The sequence below is a fragment of the Alligator sinensis genome, unplaced genomic scaffold (genome assembly GCF_000455745.1).
Source record: "Alligator sinensis unplaced genomic scaffold, ASM45574v1 scaffold5_1, whole genome shotgun sequence".
NCBI classification, from domain to species: Eukaryota; Metazoa; Chordata; order Crocodylia; family Alligatoridae; genus Alligator; species Alligator sinensis.
The window spans coordinates 1,321,395-1,340,524 of record NW_005842213.1 but is presented as its reverse complement, the minus strand read 5'-3'; the positions used below and the strand labels follow the sequence as shown (position 1 = coordinate 1,340,524).

Genomic DNA, 19,130 nt, shown 5'->3' with positions numbered 1-19,130 from the left:
AAAGAGGGACCAGGTGGTCCTTCATTATCATGCAATACAGCTTCTTTTCTAAAGATATCTCTTATTATTCCCCATCTTTGGAGGAAACCCATGAAAGTCAGAAAGAAATCAAAAAAACGTTGGCAGTCAAGAAGCTTTTACTAGGGATTCCCTGTAAACCAAGTAATCATAGATGCTCATCTCTTGTTATCACACTGAAGTATCTTCCTAGGTGCAGTGTATTCAGAAAGCAATTTCATAGTTTGGAAAGATGACCTGTGGTTAAATGGAGCTGTTGCCACACAGATGTTCCTATACATATGAAAGTCCCTGAGCTGAATCTACATAAAGGCAATTGTATTCACAGCAAGGAAAGTCATCATCACTGGCTGTTCCACCATTTTCTTTGTAACATGTGGAGAAACAGAATTCAATACCCATTCTATCCCTTCCATAGATTTCTAGAGAACCAGCTCCCCTTTCAACAGCAATAACACTAAAGATAATATATAAGATTAAAAAAATGTTACTTACATATACCATATGTGTTTCTGAATGTGTTCTAGCTAAAAAGAAAGAGAAAACAAGGAGTTAGTACAGAAAAAAAAGAACAGGTAAGTGCATTTTATGACTTATAACACTGGCAGATGACACCCAGCTGCCAGAATGTTACCAAAACTATGAAGGATAGAATCAGGATTTGAAAATGACCTCGACAAATAAGAGCAATGGTTTGAAACCGAAAAGAAATTCAATAGATGCAAGTGTAAAGTGCTAAACTTAGTAAGCAGAAATCAAATGTATAAATAGAAAATGGAGGATATTGGAGTAGACAACAGTATGGCAGAGAAGAATCTATTATTACAGTGGATCAGAAACGAAATACTATTTAACATAGCAATGCGGTTACAGAAAAGGTACAGCTCATACCAAGTTGTATTAATTTAGGAGTGCTGTGGTTACAACACAGGAGATAAACATTCTGCTCTGCTTTGTGCTCGTTGAGCCTAGAGGAGGAGTACTATGTCAAGTTTGGGGCACCACATTTGAAGAAAGACACAGACAAACAGGAAGCAATCAGGAGGAGAGCAATAACAATGCTAACAGGTTGTGTAAACATTACCTATATGGAAAGGTTGAAGGAAGGGAAGACTAATCTAGAATGAAAGACTAAGGGAAGCCCTGATAACAGTTTTCCAATGTACACAAGATTGTTATAAAGTAGTCTTGAAGAAGGACCAGAAGAAAATCAGCTTAATTTGCAGCAAAGAAGTCTGAGGTTGGACTTTAGGAAATATTGTTGGGGTAGTGAAACACTGCAAGAAGAGATGCAGCAAGCTTCACTGGAGGTTTTTAAGAACAGGTTAGACCTGTGGTTCTCAGGTTCTCTTAAACTTGTGGTGTGATGCAAAGCACCCCTTGGAAAATGCCAGCTTTTAGCTTTCAGGGGTGTAGGTTTCAGGTAGGTTTACTTATTAGACCAACTGTTTGAGTTGGTCCAATAAAAGATATCGGATTTACCCAAATAATCATGTCTGCCTAGCTCTTAGCTTTTGCTTTTAGCTTTCACTTATTTTTTGACTGTGGAAAAATATTAGAGCAACTCTTCTGTTGCAAAGAACTCAGAAAGACCACAGTAGGCCAGCAATATATTTTTGGTGCTATGGATTCCTATTTGAAATCTCTGGGTTTATCTTGTAAATCATGTGGAGGTGTTTGCACACTTATCAGTGCTAACATTGTGAAGCAACCCGCAACACCCATAGATGGATCTCATGACACCTTGACTGAGAATCACTGGGTTAGATATACATCTGTCAAGGAAGGCGGAAGTATACTTGATACTATCTCAGTGCAGGATGTTGAACTGGATGATCTCTTGAGGTCCCTTCCTATACAGCAACACATACAAGGTCTCTTGACCTTCTGATGCTCCCACTTCAATAGCAAGTCTGATATTCTTAACAGGAGTTTTTTTCATGAGAGAAAAATGGACAGGAGGGACAAGTTCAGAAAAGATGAAGTAAGTGATGACAACATCAGGCTGATCTTCTACCATGAATCACTCCTGATGGACCACATCAGATCTTAGCAGCTTCATGGAGGCAAAGTGAAGTGAGATTGTGTGCTATGGTAATAATACTTACGACCCTGGCACCTATGGTGCATACACCAGTTTCCTCAGTGGGCCTCCACCATTTCCACTCCAGTCCTACATTCCTTATAGGAGGATGATGGAACAATGCTGCTATGACTGAGTGCTAAATGGACAATGATGTGTACAGAGAAGAATGGGCCAACTAGTAAAGTTTGACAGTAGCAATGTCTGCCTACAGTAGGCAAGACCCAGAAACTGTTTCATGGTGGGAACACATTTCTACAAGGATGGGGAAAAACAAAGACAAAAAATGTCCATACAGAACTCTTCTCCCTGATGCAGAGAGAGGACAACTCCAGTTCATATAAACCCTTGCAGTAAAACCTTTCTAAGCTTGTGTCTGCAGCACGATCCCAGAAGAAAAGGACCATTCCTGGGTGCCAAGACAGGAACCTTTGTGCATGTGTTGTGCAACGTGTGCACTTGCTGCGTGCACACATGGGCTGGTACAGCACGATAGCGAAAGGCTGGAGGGAGAGCTGGAAGGAAACTCAAGTGCTAATGGCTGTAAGAGGAAATTTGAGGCCCATTAAACCGGTCAGCAAGAACGGAGACAGCTGTCCCACTCTTATTGCTTTCCACTTCATTTCCAGACTAATGGGAACTGGCAAGCCAAAAGCAGAGAGGGACAGACAGACGCTCAGAGGCAGAGACCAACGTAAAGAGAGAGAGAGAGGAATCAAATGTGTCTGTCCATTATATAACAACAGCTCGCCCTGGAAATCTCAGCATAGCTGTGGCTGAGTCTTTATGAGATCATTTGTTAAGCACGACAGGGTTTTTTCTGGAATAAAAGAAACAAGGAAATGTGACTTAGAAAAGCATGGCAGGAGGGCAGCAGGGGAAGGATGAGCTATGAACAATCTCCTTCAGAACTGGGGCCATATCCACACTGCAGTCATGGGAGCATATGGAAGTACACCTGAGCTTGCTTTCATCTGGCCAGCTGCGGTACCATTAGCATCACAGCTGCCCAAGCGTCTACTCAGGGCAGTCTGGTACAAATGGATTCAAAGCTTAAGCCACCAGGTGGCTTTCCTGCTCCTGGTTCTTGAGCTGGCCAGACTAAGGTTAACTCAGGTACGTCTACGCTTCTGCAATCACTCCTCCGACTGCAATGTAGACAAAACCTCAGAAGCAAAGGTTAAGCCTGCTGTTGTAACATTCCCACTCATGCAAAAGCCCCAACTGGATTTCCCAGGCTCCATTTCATAATCATAAAGCAGAAGCAGCAGCCATGTCTGTGTGCAGGTGAGAAGAGTGCATATGTAGGCCTGCAGTATTACCCTGTGTTGTTCAGTCTCTGGAGTTTAGGTGTTTGGGATTAAAAAGAGCAGAATCATTCTTGTCCTTCTGACCTTTTCATTCTGGAAAGTCTGGCCGAGGGTGGCATGCAGCCACCTTTCCATGCTGTGCCCCACTTCCATTCACCACCAAAAATATCCACTCACTTAGCCATGATCCATTTCCAGTTTAGCAATATGGTAAGGGAAAGTAATCATGACCTTGGGACCAATGGGTGAATTCCACCTGGATTGAGAACCTGTGCCCAGGAAGCATTAATATTATGCATTAGTATTATATATTACACATACTGTGGTTAAACCTAGGAACCCCAGCCTTGGTCCAGAAACCCAATGTGCAAGGTGCTGTACAAACAGATTAAAGAGACAGTCCAGCTTGTATCTCTTCTCTTTTTTCCCCCTTTTCTCTGGGACAGGATTCTAACACAGCCAATCACCAGTTCTAGCAAATAGTAAGACCCTAGGGTATGGTTTTTGAGGAGGCCCCCTTACATTGTAGTAATTACTTCCATCTCACACAGGAAAGCCACCCCAAAGAGCACTAGTACTCGACCTAGTATATAGCGCACACCATATGGAGGGATGAAGCCATTAATGATTTCAGACAAGGCATAAATGATAGAGCTAAGCTATGTCCAAATCTTTTTCATATGTGCCTCTTCCACATTCTTCTCTGCCTCTCAGTGGGCATGTCTACACGTGAACTTAAGCGGGCTTAAATTTAATGTGCGTTAAGCTAATGAGCATTAAGCATTTTTTGGCAGGTGTCTACATGTGGTGGGATTTGGGACTAACTTTAATCCCAGGTCTGTGCAGCCTTGCCATGTGCCCCTGTGGCCACTGGGGGGGGAACTCCAGACTCCAGACACATGGCTGCCAGCACTTGGCAGCTATGTTGAAGCTGGAGCCAGCTGCCAACACCCAGCAGACATCTTGAAAGCACACCCTCCATTCTGTGACCTCTAAGGTGATGCTTCCTGTGTCAGAGAAGCAGCATGGCAGACACAGGCAGCATGTGTCTGCTCTGCTCCTGCTGCAGCTGCACTTCCCAGCCCTGCCTGTCCCAGATCCTGGCCCTAGAGCCCAGGGACAGGGTCCCCAGCTCCTCAGGGCTGATGCAGCTGTCTTGCTCACCCACCGCCATTCCATGCGCCTGCCACTCAGCCACCCAGTGCCGCTCGATTTCCACACCTTCTCCAGCCACCTGTTGGACGATTGGTACACAGCCTTCCAGGGCCCCCGCTGCTGCACAGCTTCTGCTGCCAGCCCCAGCAACCATGGGCTCCAGGACACTACCGCACTCCTGTCCCACCAGCCATACCTCCTCTGGGCCCGCTAAATCAGCCAGCACTGTTGAAAGTGCATCCTGCTGCAGGAATGGGATGATGATCAGTGGGTCGACGCATCTACCACGCCATTCACACACTCCCTACCCCCTGCCCACCCCCAAGCACCATTCCAAGACGCACACATATTTGTAATGAAAACCTTTATTCCCCTTGCACCCCCATCCCCCACACCTTACTCCTCAGCCAACAGAGCCACTTCCTCCTCCCTCCCTGACACACACAGCCTCTCCACCATCCTCCCCACCTGTCAACAATAAAAACACTCCTCCCAAACACTGAAAACTATATACAGCAGTCTCGGTCTTTGTCTGAGTCCCAGAGTGGGGAGCTGTGGGGTGGGAGCGTTCACAGCACATAACCCAGCAGCAGGCAGCCAGCACCTGGCTGTGGCAGTTCCCTTGTGGGTCCAGGGTCTGTGGTGAATGCTAGGGGCTCCTGCAGGTGTGAGGTGGTGGAAGCCCTCCTCCCAGACCCAGGTGGGGGCCTGCTGTGGGGCAGCAGGCAGGACCCAGGGGCCCTGACTGGCTAGTTGCTGTAGGGCCCAGTGCACCTGCTGTACTGGGTCCCATGCTTCCTTGTAGGCAGTCTCCTGTGTAATGTCCTCATCCTGCCATGCCAGCTCCTGCACCTGCTGCCAAGCCTGCTCTCACACCACCTAGTTGTCAACTGCTGCCACCTGCTGCTGGAGCCAGAGGGTTCAGTCCCTGGTGTGCTGCTAGCACAGTTGGCATGTCTGGGCAACTCCAGCAGTGGGTGGCAGCAACCCTGCTGCGGCACTCCCCCAGTGCCCTGCAGACTCTCTCCTGCATCCAGATGTTGACCCTGCAGAGGCAAGAGACAGAAAGCTTTTATGTGAGTTTGCAACATTGTAGAGATAAGATGCTCTGCGCCCAAGGTGCTGCACTGCCCGGCCTCAGATTGTAGGTTGGCTTTGTGTGGGTGCCCAGGGACCATGGTAAGCTGTCTGGGTAGGGCTGGGCCCAGGCGGCCACCAGCTGAGTCCTTGAGCCCTGCTTGCTTTCCTGGGGCCAGCAGGCTACTGGCCAGAGGCAACTTGCCTCCCCTGCCCCCTTTCCAGGGAGGGCCAGACTAGGCTGCTGGCAGCTCCAGACAGGGGCCAAAAACTCTGTTGCACTGCTGCCCACCACACGGTGCCCAGGCTCAGGGTGTGGGGGGCTCCCGGACAACTGGGGTGAAGGGCTGGTGGTGCCCCCACCTTTCCACAGGGGGCCTCTCCAGGGAGGTGCCCCAGGGCCAACCCTCTCCCCTGCACTGCCAGTGCACCCTGAGTGTGCCACTGTTGTGTGTGTCCTGGGCGGTGCATGATGAGCTGTTTGTACAGGTGGAGGGCTGTGTGAGCCATTACATCCTGCTGATGATGATTCTGCTGGTGCCCTGGGCACACCAGCACTCCTGGTTTGGGACCCTGAGCTATGACAGTGTAGGGAGCAAGCCCAAGCTGCCCTGCAACCTCCACTACTGCCTGGAGGGCTATCTGTCACAGTGCTATACATCCCTCCCCCTGCTGCTGAGGAGGACATCGCTGTTGGCATTGATGCCTTTCTTGCCATGTGAGAGGCCTGTGCCCAGCCAGCTGTGGGGACACAGGCTGCTCAATAAAGTTTTGAACTGTGTCCTGCCTCTCTGTGTGCTGTGGAGGGGGAACCTGGGGCCAGGGGAGTACGGGTGGTCTGGGCAGGGAGCAGGGGCAGAGAGCAGGGGCGGGGGACCAAGGGCAGGGGAAGAGCAGGGCCAGGGACTGGGAGGGCCCTCAGTACAGGACTTACCACATGTTCAGAGCTGGTGATGCTGGCAGCTTGGTGCGGGGCTCTCTATCAGCAACAGTGTCTGGCTGCATCCGGTGTCCACAGCCTGTGATGAGCAGCAGGCCAGCACCCAGCCAGGGCCCCCCCAAGGATGAGGTGCAGGTGCTGGTGACCAGTGGTGTGCCCGGCTGCTCCTCATGGCAGTGTGTGGGGCTGAGCTGAGGGTGAGGCAGCTGCTGGGCATGGCTCCACAAGCTGCCAGTGGATGCAGCAGCCAGGGAGGTGGGCAGGGTGGGGTGCTGAAGGCCCAAGCTCCTGTCCTCCAGTGATGCATCACTGGAGGCATCAGGGCGGGGTGTGGGTGAGAGCAGGCTGTCCCTGCTCATGGCACCTGTAGGGGTGTGGCCTGTCTCCCAGGGTACCAAATGAAGGTCAGTTCCCATATAAAGGGTATGGTCTTACAGGCACAACTGGACCGACAATTGATGTAAGTCATGGCCACCCACCATGCCCATAAGACCTTGGTCTTCACGCAGCACTGCTACGCCATCCAGGAGTGGCCTCGTTCAAGCATTCTGGTTGAAATGGTCTCATAAATGTGAGTGTTCAAGCGCCCACCCCACACAAACTGCCTCTGGACGTTGGGCCTGTCCCAGAGCTCCACATGGTTGTGCACCTCGCCTTAAGTCCAGTTGGGGCTCCAGGCACTTGGAATGGGCATGGGCACATGGGCAGGGCCAGGGCTTGATGGGGAGGATGTGCTGGACCTGCTCATGCCAGCTGTCTGGGCCCCTGCGTGGCTGTCCCTGCGATGCCACCCTGGAGGGCTGCCAGCAGCACCCAGGACAGGGGCACGACCAGGGACAGGGACCCTTGCTACACAGGTGCTTCACCACAGTGCCTGCAAAGAGACAGAACTGGGGGTGAGCAGAAGCAGATGCTGGCCCTGCTGCTATAGAGAGCAGGGGCAGCATCCTTGGGAGGAATCTCAGGCATGGGCAAGGGATGCAGCAGACTGCAGTCCTTTGCAACACTCCCCTGTGGTCAATGAGCAGCTCTAGCTAGGGGACAGGACTGGCAGAGGCTGCCTGGGTCCTGCCCAGGGGGGCACATGTGGGCTGATGGGCTCCTGAACACAGCAACATGCTTGTCTAAGCTCCTGGTATGTGTGCCCTAAGGCACACAGTGGCTAGAGGCCTTTATAGACTGCAGCTAGGGGCTGCCAGAGAATGGCCCAGCCCTGGACCAGGAGAGGCAGCCAGCCAGGTGCCCTGGGGCTGGGCTCTGGCCAGCCCCCTAGTGGCTGGGCAGACCCAGCACTAAAGGCCCTGCATTAATGCGCACTAACGTGCCTATATGTGCGTTAAGGCACTTTAAATAATCGAGCCTAAATTTTGTACTTGCTTTATGCAAGTCTCAAATTTAGGCATGATTAGCCTAAAATCACCATTTTTTAGGCACATTAAGGACACACATGTGTAGACATGTACCTTTAATGTGCCTTAAATAGGGCAAATGCACATTAAATGCCCACATGTAGACACACCCAGTGTGTTGGCTGTCCTCTCGTGTCTGTGATATGCAAAAATGTCAGTATGGTTGAGGCGACAGCATGTCAGTCTCCAAGACAGAGCAAGGAGTCACAAGTTCATGTCCTAGTCAAAGCATCTTCAGGCTCCTTCAGTTGAGCCATTAAATTGAAGTCCCTTCTGCCTGTCTCTGTTAGCCATTCCAGATTATGTGAAAGATCCCACGGCCTTTACAAAAAGTGGACTGCCCCATAAAAATAGATACAAGAGTGTGTGACAGCTCTTGCTGACTGCACAATGACAACTGTTTGCCCACACAACAGCAGCACTACCTGTATTAAAATAATTAAAATCATTAGTGAAAAGCCCTTTGGGATATCTCAGGTATGAAGAGTACTCTGCAAAACCAATGTCTATACTGATTTGAATGTAATTGCATTGAAATGTTAATATAATACTGTGCAAGTGTGCTTGCTGCTGCCAACATCTTCACTGCTTTTTTCAGGTAATTAATTAATGCTTTGTTGCTTTTCATCTGCATTAAAGTGACAGGAGGGGTTATGGAAGGGCGATTGGTTTTGACAAGATGTCTGTAGCTTTTTTACTATGCAGTGTAAAGGAGGGTGATCCATTGTGGGAGCCAATCTCACTCCTCCTGTCTTCCTTTAAACACAAGGTTTAAATGCATTTAAGCGATGAAGGCTATTTAACAGCCTTTCCCAGAGGGTTTTCTCACTGTTTGCACAGAGGTTTGCCAAATTTAATGCCATTTTATGGAGGCTGTAAAAATTCTGCTTCCCCCTATCTCTCAACCACTGCAGGCAATGGCCACATGATGCTGGCTTTGAAACAACAAAAAGCAGGCGCAGATACGGTGCACATGCACAGAGACAGTGGAGGCTTCCTGAAGCTCAAATGATGGCCCTGGAAGGAGAGGGGGCTAATTCCCAGTGTGAAAGCTTTGGGACAAAATGAATCCAATGGATATTATTTATTTGAACTCAAGCAGTGCCTAGGAGCCTTGCTCCTGGGCCAGAATCCCATTGTGCTAGGCACTGTACAAACTCAGAACGAAAAAGACTGAAAGCTCCCCCAAAGAGCTTTCAGTCTAAGTATGAGTCAGGAAACAACAGATGGCTGTAGACAGGCAGATGGGGGACCACAAGGAAACAATGGGACAATATTGGCAGCATGACAAGCAGTGGCCTCAACAGAGCAGCTGCCTTGGCATAGTGATGGGCCAAGCTAAAAAGCTCTGCTCCAGATACAAACTCTCCCATGATATTTGTGGGCATTCATACAGAGGCTGCTGGTTTGACTCGTCTCTACGCTGTGCTATTTTGAGTGTGGTCTGTTTGCTCTAAGTCAACCCATTTGTCAGGCCAGTTCATTTATCAAGAGCCATCTTCATTCAAGAACAGTTCTATGTTCAAACCTTACACCAGTTGTGTCATTCTGAGAGATTTTCATAGCCAAATAGAATGCAAAGTGAAAGGAGAAGAAAGTACTGCTGACATACTATAATTATTGTAATTAATAATTATTAATACTAATTAATATTATTTGTAATATGGGATCATCTAGAGAGTCCGACATGAATCAGAGCTGTACTTCGCTTGGTACTGTACAAACCCACAGAAAGAGGCACTCCACGCTCTAAAGCACTTATATTTTAAATAAACCAGTAAATGGAGCAATGGAATGAAATAGCTGGAAAAAATGCAAACTAGTAGGATCCGTGTGCATCACTTCTAAAGAAACAAGGACATTCAGCCTCTCTGACTTGGACTGTCCAGCTTCCACACTAAGGTTATTATCTCATACCGTCCACCAAATGCTATTGCTCACTGCCCTCTTCCATGTTATTTCTTAGAGCTTAAACCAGTGAGATAGTTACTCCCATATTAGAAATAGAGAACTGAGGCCGAGAGAAATTAAACCTTTGCTTAAGAGCCTACCCACACGACCATCTATGAAAGGGAGGGGGACAGCAGAAGGATGAACTTTTCCTGATCAGTTTTTCAGCTCTCACAGTAATGAGAGCAGGAGCGTTAACATAAACAAGTACTACAAACAAAATATTTTTAAAAATTGAAATAATAGCTTTGCTTTCTGATCAGACTTAGGAGCAAGTCACTCTGGAAAGACATGGGCCTCCCTTCTCCTCCTCTTGGGCATGCACTTTGCTGCAGTAAACGATCCCAAACATCCAGTCAGCCCCAACTACAGAAGCCCAGAATTATAGGAAAGCAGGGCTGGAGTGGATCTCAGGAGGTCACCTGAGCCAACCTCTGCCTGTCCTCTACCATTTGAAGCAGTGCTGTTCAGCCTTTTGGTACCTTGGGCCCAATGAATGGCATGGTACCAGTCCATGGGCCATATTGGGCCCCATGTGCTGGGATTGGGTCTGCATGGCAAGATCGGGCGCCACATGGCTTTGGCTGGTGCCTGTGTGCTGGGATTGGGCCCTGGGATCTCAGTCTGCCTCTGCCTGGTGTAACATGCCAGGATTGAGACCCAGAGCCTCTGCCTGGCCCCACACTCCAGGAACAAGTCCCAGGATCCTGTGCTGCCTCTATTTGGCTCCTCTGCTGTCCCATTGCCTGCCCCCTTTGCTGTCTAAACCAGTGGTGCTCAAGCTTCTGGCCCTGCAGGCTAGATTTTACCCTAGACACCAGGATTAGGCCTGCTTGCCTGAATTGGGTCTGGGCACTGGGATCAGGCCATAGGACCCCACATTGACCCCACCTGCCCCCATGCACCGGGACTGGGACCTGGGTCCCCGAGCCACCTCTACCTGGCCCCACGTACCAGAAAGCAGATCATGCATGTCCAGTCTAGTGTGTAGGACCACAGCCCATGTTGCTCCCCATCTTGCAGGCCAGAAGACACTGTCAGGGGCTGGACCTGAACTGCAGGCCAGGGGTTAAGCACCCCTGGTCCAAACTATCTCAACCAAGTGTTTTTCTATCCTGCCCTTAGAAACTACCAATGTCTGTAGGTAATCTGTTCCAAAGCTTAACCAATTCATAATGAGAAAGTTCTTCCTAATACTTGACCTAATTTTCCCTTGCTGCAATTTAAGCCTATTATTTCTTGTCCTGTCCCTTGCAGCCACAGACAATAGACGTTTCCTAGCCCTTTCATCATTTTTGCTGCTCTCTGCTGAACTCTTTCTAATTTATCCATGTCTTTCTTGAAATACGGTGCTCAAACTGGACTCAGGACTCCAGGTGAGATTTTACCAGTGCCCCAGAGAGTGAAAGAGTCACTTCTGTTGGTTTGCAAGAAATGTTCCTATTAATACAGCCCAGTACGATACAGGTTCTTTTTGCAAAAACCACACACTGTTGGCTCAGGTTACAGTCCACTATAACCCCCGGGTCCAAGCCAGTCATTTTACAGTCTGTATTTGTGGATATGTTTATACCATCTTAAGTACAGGACTTTGTGCTTGTCTTTACTGAATTTGATTCCATTGATTTTTGGATCATATCTTCAGTTTATCCAGGTCATTCTGAATCCTTGTCCTATCCTCTAAATTGTGTGCAGCTCCACCCAGCTTAGTGTCACCTTCAAATTTGCTAACTGTGAGATGAATCCCCCTCTCCAAATCATAACTGATTCTTTCTAATTTGTCTATGTCTTTCGTGAATTATGTTCCCTAAAACTAACCTTTTAAAGTAAGAGAAGTGCTAGTTCATTGCCCTCAATTCACTAGGTCTGGGTCTTTGTGAGTAAAATAGGAACATCTGAATTGCTCAGATCTGTGTGGATTCCCATGACATTCTCATTAACAAGCTAAGGAAATATAGACTAAAGTACTGTAAGGTGGATACATAACTAGTTGGATCATTGTACTCAAAAAGTAGTTATTAGTAGCTCAATGTCTAGTTGGGAGGAAATATCAAGTGAGATTCCCCAGGGTTTGTCCTGTGTCTGGTATTGTTTACTACTTTCAGTAATGATTTGGACTGTGGAATTGAGTGCATATTTAGCAATTTGTGGATGACATCAATCTGGGTGGAGTTGCAGACACTTTGGAAGACAGGGCTGGGACCCAGAATGACCTGGGTAAACTGGAAAAATGGTTCACAATCAAGCAAATGAAATTCAACAGGGATAAGTGCAAAATCCTGCACTTGGGACAGAATAACTGCATGTAGAAATACAGACTGACTAAGCTGCAGTACTGCAGAAAAAGACCTGTGGGTTAGAATAGACCATAAGCTGAATATGAACCAATGGTGCTGAATATAAACCAACAGTAATATGATCTATTCTGCACTTGTGAGGCCTCACCTGAAGTACTGTGTCCAGTTTTGGACCCCATACTTCAAGAAAGATGTGGACAGTTCGGAAAGAGTCCAATGCTGAGCAACGAAAATTATTAGAAACATGGGAAGCATGACTTATAAGAAAAAGTTGAAGGAGCCAGGGTTATTTAGTCAGAAGAGAAGACTGAGGAGGGATTCAATAATAGTCTTGAAATACCTGCAGGACAACTACAGAGGGGATGCAGATGGGCTTTTCTTTATGGCTGTAGGGGCAGGAGTAGGAACAATGGCCTCAAACAGCAGCAGAGGCAATTTAGGATGGAAATTAGGAGGAAATTTCTGACTGTGAGGGTGGCCAAGCATTGGAACAGGCTCCTAGAGACTTTGTGGAATCTTCAGCCCTAGAAATTTTCAAGAGCAGGTTGGACACACACTTGGTTGGGATGATTTAGTCCTGGTTGGGATGGGATAATCCTGCCTTGGGCAGGGGGCCTGTGAGGGCCCTTCCAGCCCTACTTGCTTATTCTATAGCTGCTAAACAAGCTGAAGACTTCTATAAGTAGAAAACAAGATAGCATGCTGTTCACTATTAAGGTTGAATTGGTGTTGAACTGGGTATTTGTCATAATCAGGGATCCTGGTTTTCTCTGATAAAAAAATCCCCAATTTTCAAATTCAAAAGTAACTCAAAATCCCCATTTTTCTGTGATTAAAATGAAATACCATAATATATATATCTATATATTAGTGGCGGTTCATTTTAATCATAGAAAAATGTGGATTTGGGGTTACTTTCTTTTATCCAAAAATTGGGGATAATTTTTTATCAGAGAAAACTAGGATCCTTGGTCATAATGGCTCCCACCACATAAATCCATGTATGTTTCACCATCTTTAGAATATTTTTCCTCCAAATAGCCCAGTAAAGTAGGGAAGCAGTGTTAACTATGTTATAGGCAGGGAACTGAGGCACAGAGAAGTAAAGTGACATGCCCAAGTTGATTAAGAAAGTCTATGTCAAAACAAGGAATGGAAGCTAGGACTGCCCAGTCTAAGTCAGTACTTATGCTAATGAAACCATCTTCCTTTGGGTCCCTCTGAATTTGGTGGGACAGAACCAGGGTCTCATAGAGTAGGGCTATGAATAATTTGTGCAAAAATTCAATATTTTTAAATTGGTCTTCTTTCAAGGTAGTTTGGAACCCATTTTTTTTCTTTAAAATACTGTATTTCCCATTTTTTCCATATTTTTTGTTGAAAACCTCCGAAACATCAGCAAAATTTTGCACACGGAGGACCAAATTGCAGTAAATAAAAAGCTTTGATTACCGTTTAGAAAACACTCATAATTAAAGTCTCAAACATATGGAATTTCATGAAAAACTTGAAAAAGTTAAAAAGATATTCTTAAAAAAAAAAATTGGGGAAAACTGAGCTTTTCAACGTATATTTTTTATTTGATAAAATGTTCTCTTTTACTAGAATGCAACTTCCTTGGGAAATTCCTGGTTTGGGTTATTAAAAATGACACTCTGGACTTTTCACCTGTGAGCTACTGCACAGTCAACGTCTTGTGTAGACATGGCCAGTGAGACTCAAAGCCCACAGTGCCGGCACTGGGCAGCATTCCAAAGTGAGGCAGGGAGGAAGGTTCAGTTCACTTCCTGGAAGACTGGTATCTGCATCCCCAAATCACCACCATCTAGTGCAGACTCATGCTGCTGTTACAGTCCCAGCAGAGACGCCAAGTGCTCATCTGTGAGTTAATTTATAAATATTTTTGCAGAAAGAAGAACCAGGAGGAATTTTAAATTTACATTTCTTTATACCCCCAACTCAGAATCTGAAAGCATAAGTTTGTATAAAAACATCATCAGATCCTGATGATATGATTTACAAGGGCAAAAATGCCCATAAAGCCAGAAACCTCCACTGAATACCAGGCAATCTTGCTTTTTAAAATTATTTTGACTTTTACATTTTCAAATTACCCAAGGAGCTTTAAGATGATGTCAATGCAGGATATCATCACTGCAGTGCACTCAAGCTCTAGGGTCTCAGATGGTGGTGGGATTAATCTTAGATGGAGTATTTTGGGGGACTCAGCATGAGGTACCTAGGGCACAAGGTGCACAAAGATACAACACAAAGTCTAAAGAGTCTGGAAAACACAGTTCCAAACATTTGTTATTCATGCTGGCAGAGGACAGCATGCAGGGTCCAGGACAGAAGGCAGTGTATCCTGAAAGAAAGGAGACTACTTAACATAGGGTCCAGAGGGTCTGGAGGGTAACATAGGGTTGAGAGGGTCCAGAGGAGGGCCACTCGCATGGTCAAGGGGCAGCGGGGCAGGCCCTACGAGGAGAGGCTAAAGGGCCTGAATCTATTCAGCCTCCACAAGAGAAGGCTGAGAGGGGATCTGGTGGCCATTTACAAACTCACCAGGGGGACCAGCAGGAATTGGGGGAGGTTCTGTTCCCCCGGGCACCACTGTTCCCCTGGGCACCACCTGGGCTTACTAGGAATAATGGCCACAGATTGTTAGAGAGCAGGTTCAGGCTGGACATCAGGAGACATTACTTTACAGTTAGGGCTGGCAGGCTCTGGAATGGGCTCCCAAGGGAGGTGATGCTCTCTCCTACCTTGGGGGTCTTCAAGAAGAAGCTGGACAGATATTTGGCTGGGGTGTTATGACCCTGCACTCCTTCCTGCCTGGGGCAGGGGGTTGGACCCGATGATCTGTTTAGGTCCCTTCTGACCCTAAGCACTATGAAACTATAGAGCATATATATCTTCAGTCAGAAATGCAAAAGATGGGGACACCTAGGAAAGGAAGGTGGGGAAGAGCAGTCTTGGCACAAAACCCTCTGCCAGTCTGGGGTACCAGAGCGTACAGGCTGACTCCAAAATGTACTCCATCTATGAAGGAATAGATTTCTACTAGAGGAATCCATTTCTACATGAAGGACCAGAGTGGAAACAAAACATAAACTGCCCGCAACATTTTTTAAAAAGAAAGACAGTCAGATTATCCTATAAACCTTCATCTACCTCCCTTTGTTCATGCTCCAGGGAGAGAGGCCTGTCAGCAGCAGTGGAGAATAGAGCTACTTGAACTGTGCAAAAATAAACACAAGGTGGGGAAGATCTGGAGGAAACTCAAACATACGTATAGAGATGGAAAGTCCTGCTAATGCTCTAGTCACCTGATGGAAGCAAATCCAGGAAGAGCACACACCAACTGCTGAAACTTCCTTAGCCTGACAAAGGGTTTTTGAACCCGAAAGCTTGCTTAATAAATATTCTCCAACTATTTGGGTTGGTCTAATAAAAGATATCAAATTCACCCAAGGAACCTTGCCTGCCCTTACCGTGAGACGTTTCGAGGCATCCACTTCAATCATCCCCCGCAAGAGGTTCTGACAGTCCGGGGGGATAAAATGTGGCATGTGGAACACTCCGCGCTTCACCTTTTCCAAGAGCTGCCGCAAATTGTCATCGTCAAATGGCAGGGCACCCTGCAGGGACACAATAGTGGGAACGGTAAGGGGGAGAGGAAGGAAAGGAAAATAGGAGAAGGGCAAAAGAGAAAAATTGAGCCAAATGTCAAGAAAGAGAGGAAGAAAGAAAGATGTATTACTTCACACCGTACTATAACAAGCGAAGCATATTTTTCCTCACCAAAAGAAGATAATTTCTTAGTGTTGCTTAATTTTCTCCAACATGGAAAACAAAGCATGAGACACAGCTTTTTCTATTAAATTTTTTATTAGCAAATAAGTAACCAAATAAAAGATAATACAAAATGGGATATTGCCTTCTTAGGCAAATTTACCAAAGATACAGTGATCCACTTAAATTCAGCTCAATGTTTGGTAACAGTCTCAAGCCTTTGATCTCTCAGCAGTCCTCTTGGGCATACTCTGACTACAGCAATGTTTATCAGCTCCTTAATTCTAATTTTCCTTGGACATATTTATTCCAAACATCAAGAGCGGAGCAAGGGGCATATGAGAGACTTTTAAAGGGGAAAAAGAACCCATCTAAATGGAGCAATGGAATGAAATAGCCGGAAAAAATGCAAACCAGTAGCATCTGTGTGCATCACTTCTAAAGAAACAAGGACATTCAGCCTCTCTGACTTGGACTGTCCAGCTTCCACACTAAGGTTATTATTTCATACTGTCCACCAAATGCTATTGCTCACTGCCTTCTTCCATGATATTTCTTAGAGCTTTTTGAGATGAAATTTCCATCACCAGCAGAACACAATCTTGTCAGAAAAAGAAGCAAAAGATCTATCCCTTATTGCAAGATCAAAATCAACCACCTTAACTTCAAAGGAAAGCCCAGCTGGATAAACCTATGATATTTTTTATTATAACCTTATTTCTCACCCGAGGATGTCTCTCATGAAAGACATTCTCCCCCAGTTAAAGGCTGTATCTTGCTAGGCAATGAGTTTCCTTATATTGCATTAAAGTCTGTGGGAGTGGCAGGTCCTCAGTTACTGCCACATTTTCAACATTTTCAGTGTTTGTGTTGTATTTATTTCAGTCAATGTAGACCTTGTGTATGTTAATATTTTGTATGTAATATCCAGAAACTACTGACTTTATTTACAGAATCTACCAAAGCCAAACTAATGGTAAAAGCCAATGGATGCTATCACCCTACATTTGTTCCAGCTACTGGTCTAGAAGCAAAAGGCCCCATAATACATTACCAGTCTCATAATTCATCCAGTTCTTTGTGTCCTGGACTTCAAATAAAAACTATACTGAGAGTTTGGTACTTTGGCTAATATAGAATAATTCACAATAAAGTTAGTGAGACTGCTTTGCAACATTTCCTGGAGGTAAAAAATTAAGGGCCTTTTATTAACAACCGCTATTATGATCCAACACTTTTTGAGAGTATTAGTCCTGATATAATTCACTGAGTGCTCTGTTCTCAGCATAAATGATGGGCTTCTTTCAATTGTTTTCCAGAGTCAGGTTTATTTCCAAATATAAACCAAGGCATTTTTTAAAGACAGTGGAGTACAAGAGAAGAGAATCCTCCAGGAAAAGGAGAATTTATTCTTACAGTGCATGGCCAGTTATCCTTCCTGCTTTAGATTTTCCTATAGATTCAAAACATGAAATCATCAGTTCCTTACTCCTTCATAAGTCCTGGTATACCTCTTCAAATGTCTTCTTAAGAACTCAGTAATAGGGCAGGGCAAGGCTTGGTTTTTGAGATATCTAAAACTTTTCCTATCCCAAATTAGGGTGGCTATCTGAAAGCTTAAAAAATTATCTGAATAAAAAAATAATAGGAAAAAATAGTTCAAGTCACTCCAAACATTTAATTTAAATGATTTCAGAAAGCTTTCTTTTGATTTTGACCACTTTTTTACAACAATCAACTTAAATTCTGAAAAGAAAACACACTGACGATCTGAAGCATTTTTCAAAATTGCTCGAGTCAAAATTCAGCAATACCAACTCCCACAAAAATGTTTTTTTCTCACAAAAAAAGTTGAATTGAAAAATTCCTGAATAGCTTTAAGAGTAACTAAACAAGGATGTCAGAATTTGGGTCAAATACTTTAACCTGATACAAATAAAATATTTGAACTAATACAAATAAAAATGTAATTACACATGCATATTAAATCTAACCCATTTCTTGCATATGATAGCCTACTTCTTCCTTGTATGAGTGTAAACTACCTGTTCCTTAGAGACCCCATAGGGACACTTTCATAACCAAACAAAAAGGAAGTGATTTCCAGTGTAGCTACATTTTTCCCGGTTTGGGGGATTCATATCATCATGGGAGCTCAGAGCAAGTTAGAAATAATGAGCCTTTATCTGAGCCAGAGATGAGCTTTAATGTAGTACATTTGAGCAGCCTGGAAAGAATTAGAGTGTAATATTACCCTTTATGTGCCCAAATGGCAGTTTTCCAACTGCGTAAGGCACTTACGCAGTTTGCAACTGTAGTGCCTACACAGCATGGATGCACCAGAGCCACGCAACAACTGAGCATGTACAGGAGGCTGCATGCTGGCTGGGCAAGTGCATAGCTATGCTGGGTAGGATGGGCAGGATTAAGTCACAAAATTCTACCCAGCAAAAAGCCATGTATCTTGGTTGCTCCAGCCTAGCCCCTTGCTTTCAACAGGGCAGAAACTTCTTCACTGTTCCCCATCCCTTTTATCTGTTGAATATTAAATAAAAGGTGCAGTGGCTCAGCTTGAAAAGGAGGATTGAAGAAGGGACTCAATAATATCTCACCCGTGGCCTTGGCATTAGAGCCCTATGCTAAAATATCAGAGAGATACAGGTTCAAAGCCCCTCCAAGTGAAAGGCACCTGAAACCAAGGTCTCCTAGGGCAGTGTTTCTCAACCTTTTAAGTAGCAAGTACCCCCTAACTTCTGAACATTTTAATAAGTACCCCAACACTCAATTTTTCAGGGGATTTTATATTTACACACTAATGTGTGCCATATGTTGGAAGAAGGGCTGTGTATATAAGGCCGTGATATGACAGATGTCTGATCTGGTGTGGGTAGGGTTGCTACCTTTTACACCAGGGGTGCTCATGAAAGTACCTGGGCTAGAGGTGATGTTGGCCAAAGCTAGGAGGGCTGAACCTAGTGTCGTGCAAAGTGTGGCACGCCAAATTACTGCTGGGGAATTTAAAGTGTTGCGCAATGTGCAGTGCGCCAAATTTTTTGCCATAGTTTTGAAAGGAGGAAGTGGTAAGAGAGACAGGGA

General features: G+C 45.6%; 1 protein-coding gene across 1 annotated transcript in view; it reads right to left on the bottom strand.

Moving 5' to 3' along the window:
- Positions 1–19,130, bottom strand: part of BRSK2 (BR serine/threonine kinase 2) — a 488,049-nt gene that overhangs the window by 67,392 nt on the left and 401,527 nt on the right. Inside the window, exons 9-10 of the mRNA XM_025207893.1 lie at positions 15,734–15,880; positions 514–545 (exon numbers count right to left, since the gene is read on the bottom strand). Of these exons, the coding sequence (XP_025063678.1) occupies positions 514–545; positions 15,734–15,880 (179 nt within the window). The remainder of the gene's footprint in view (positions 1–513; positions 546–15,733; positions 15,881–19,130) is intronic.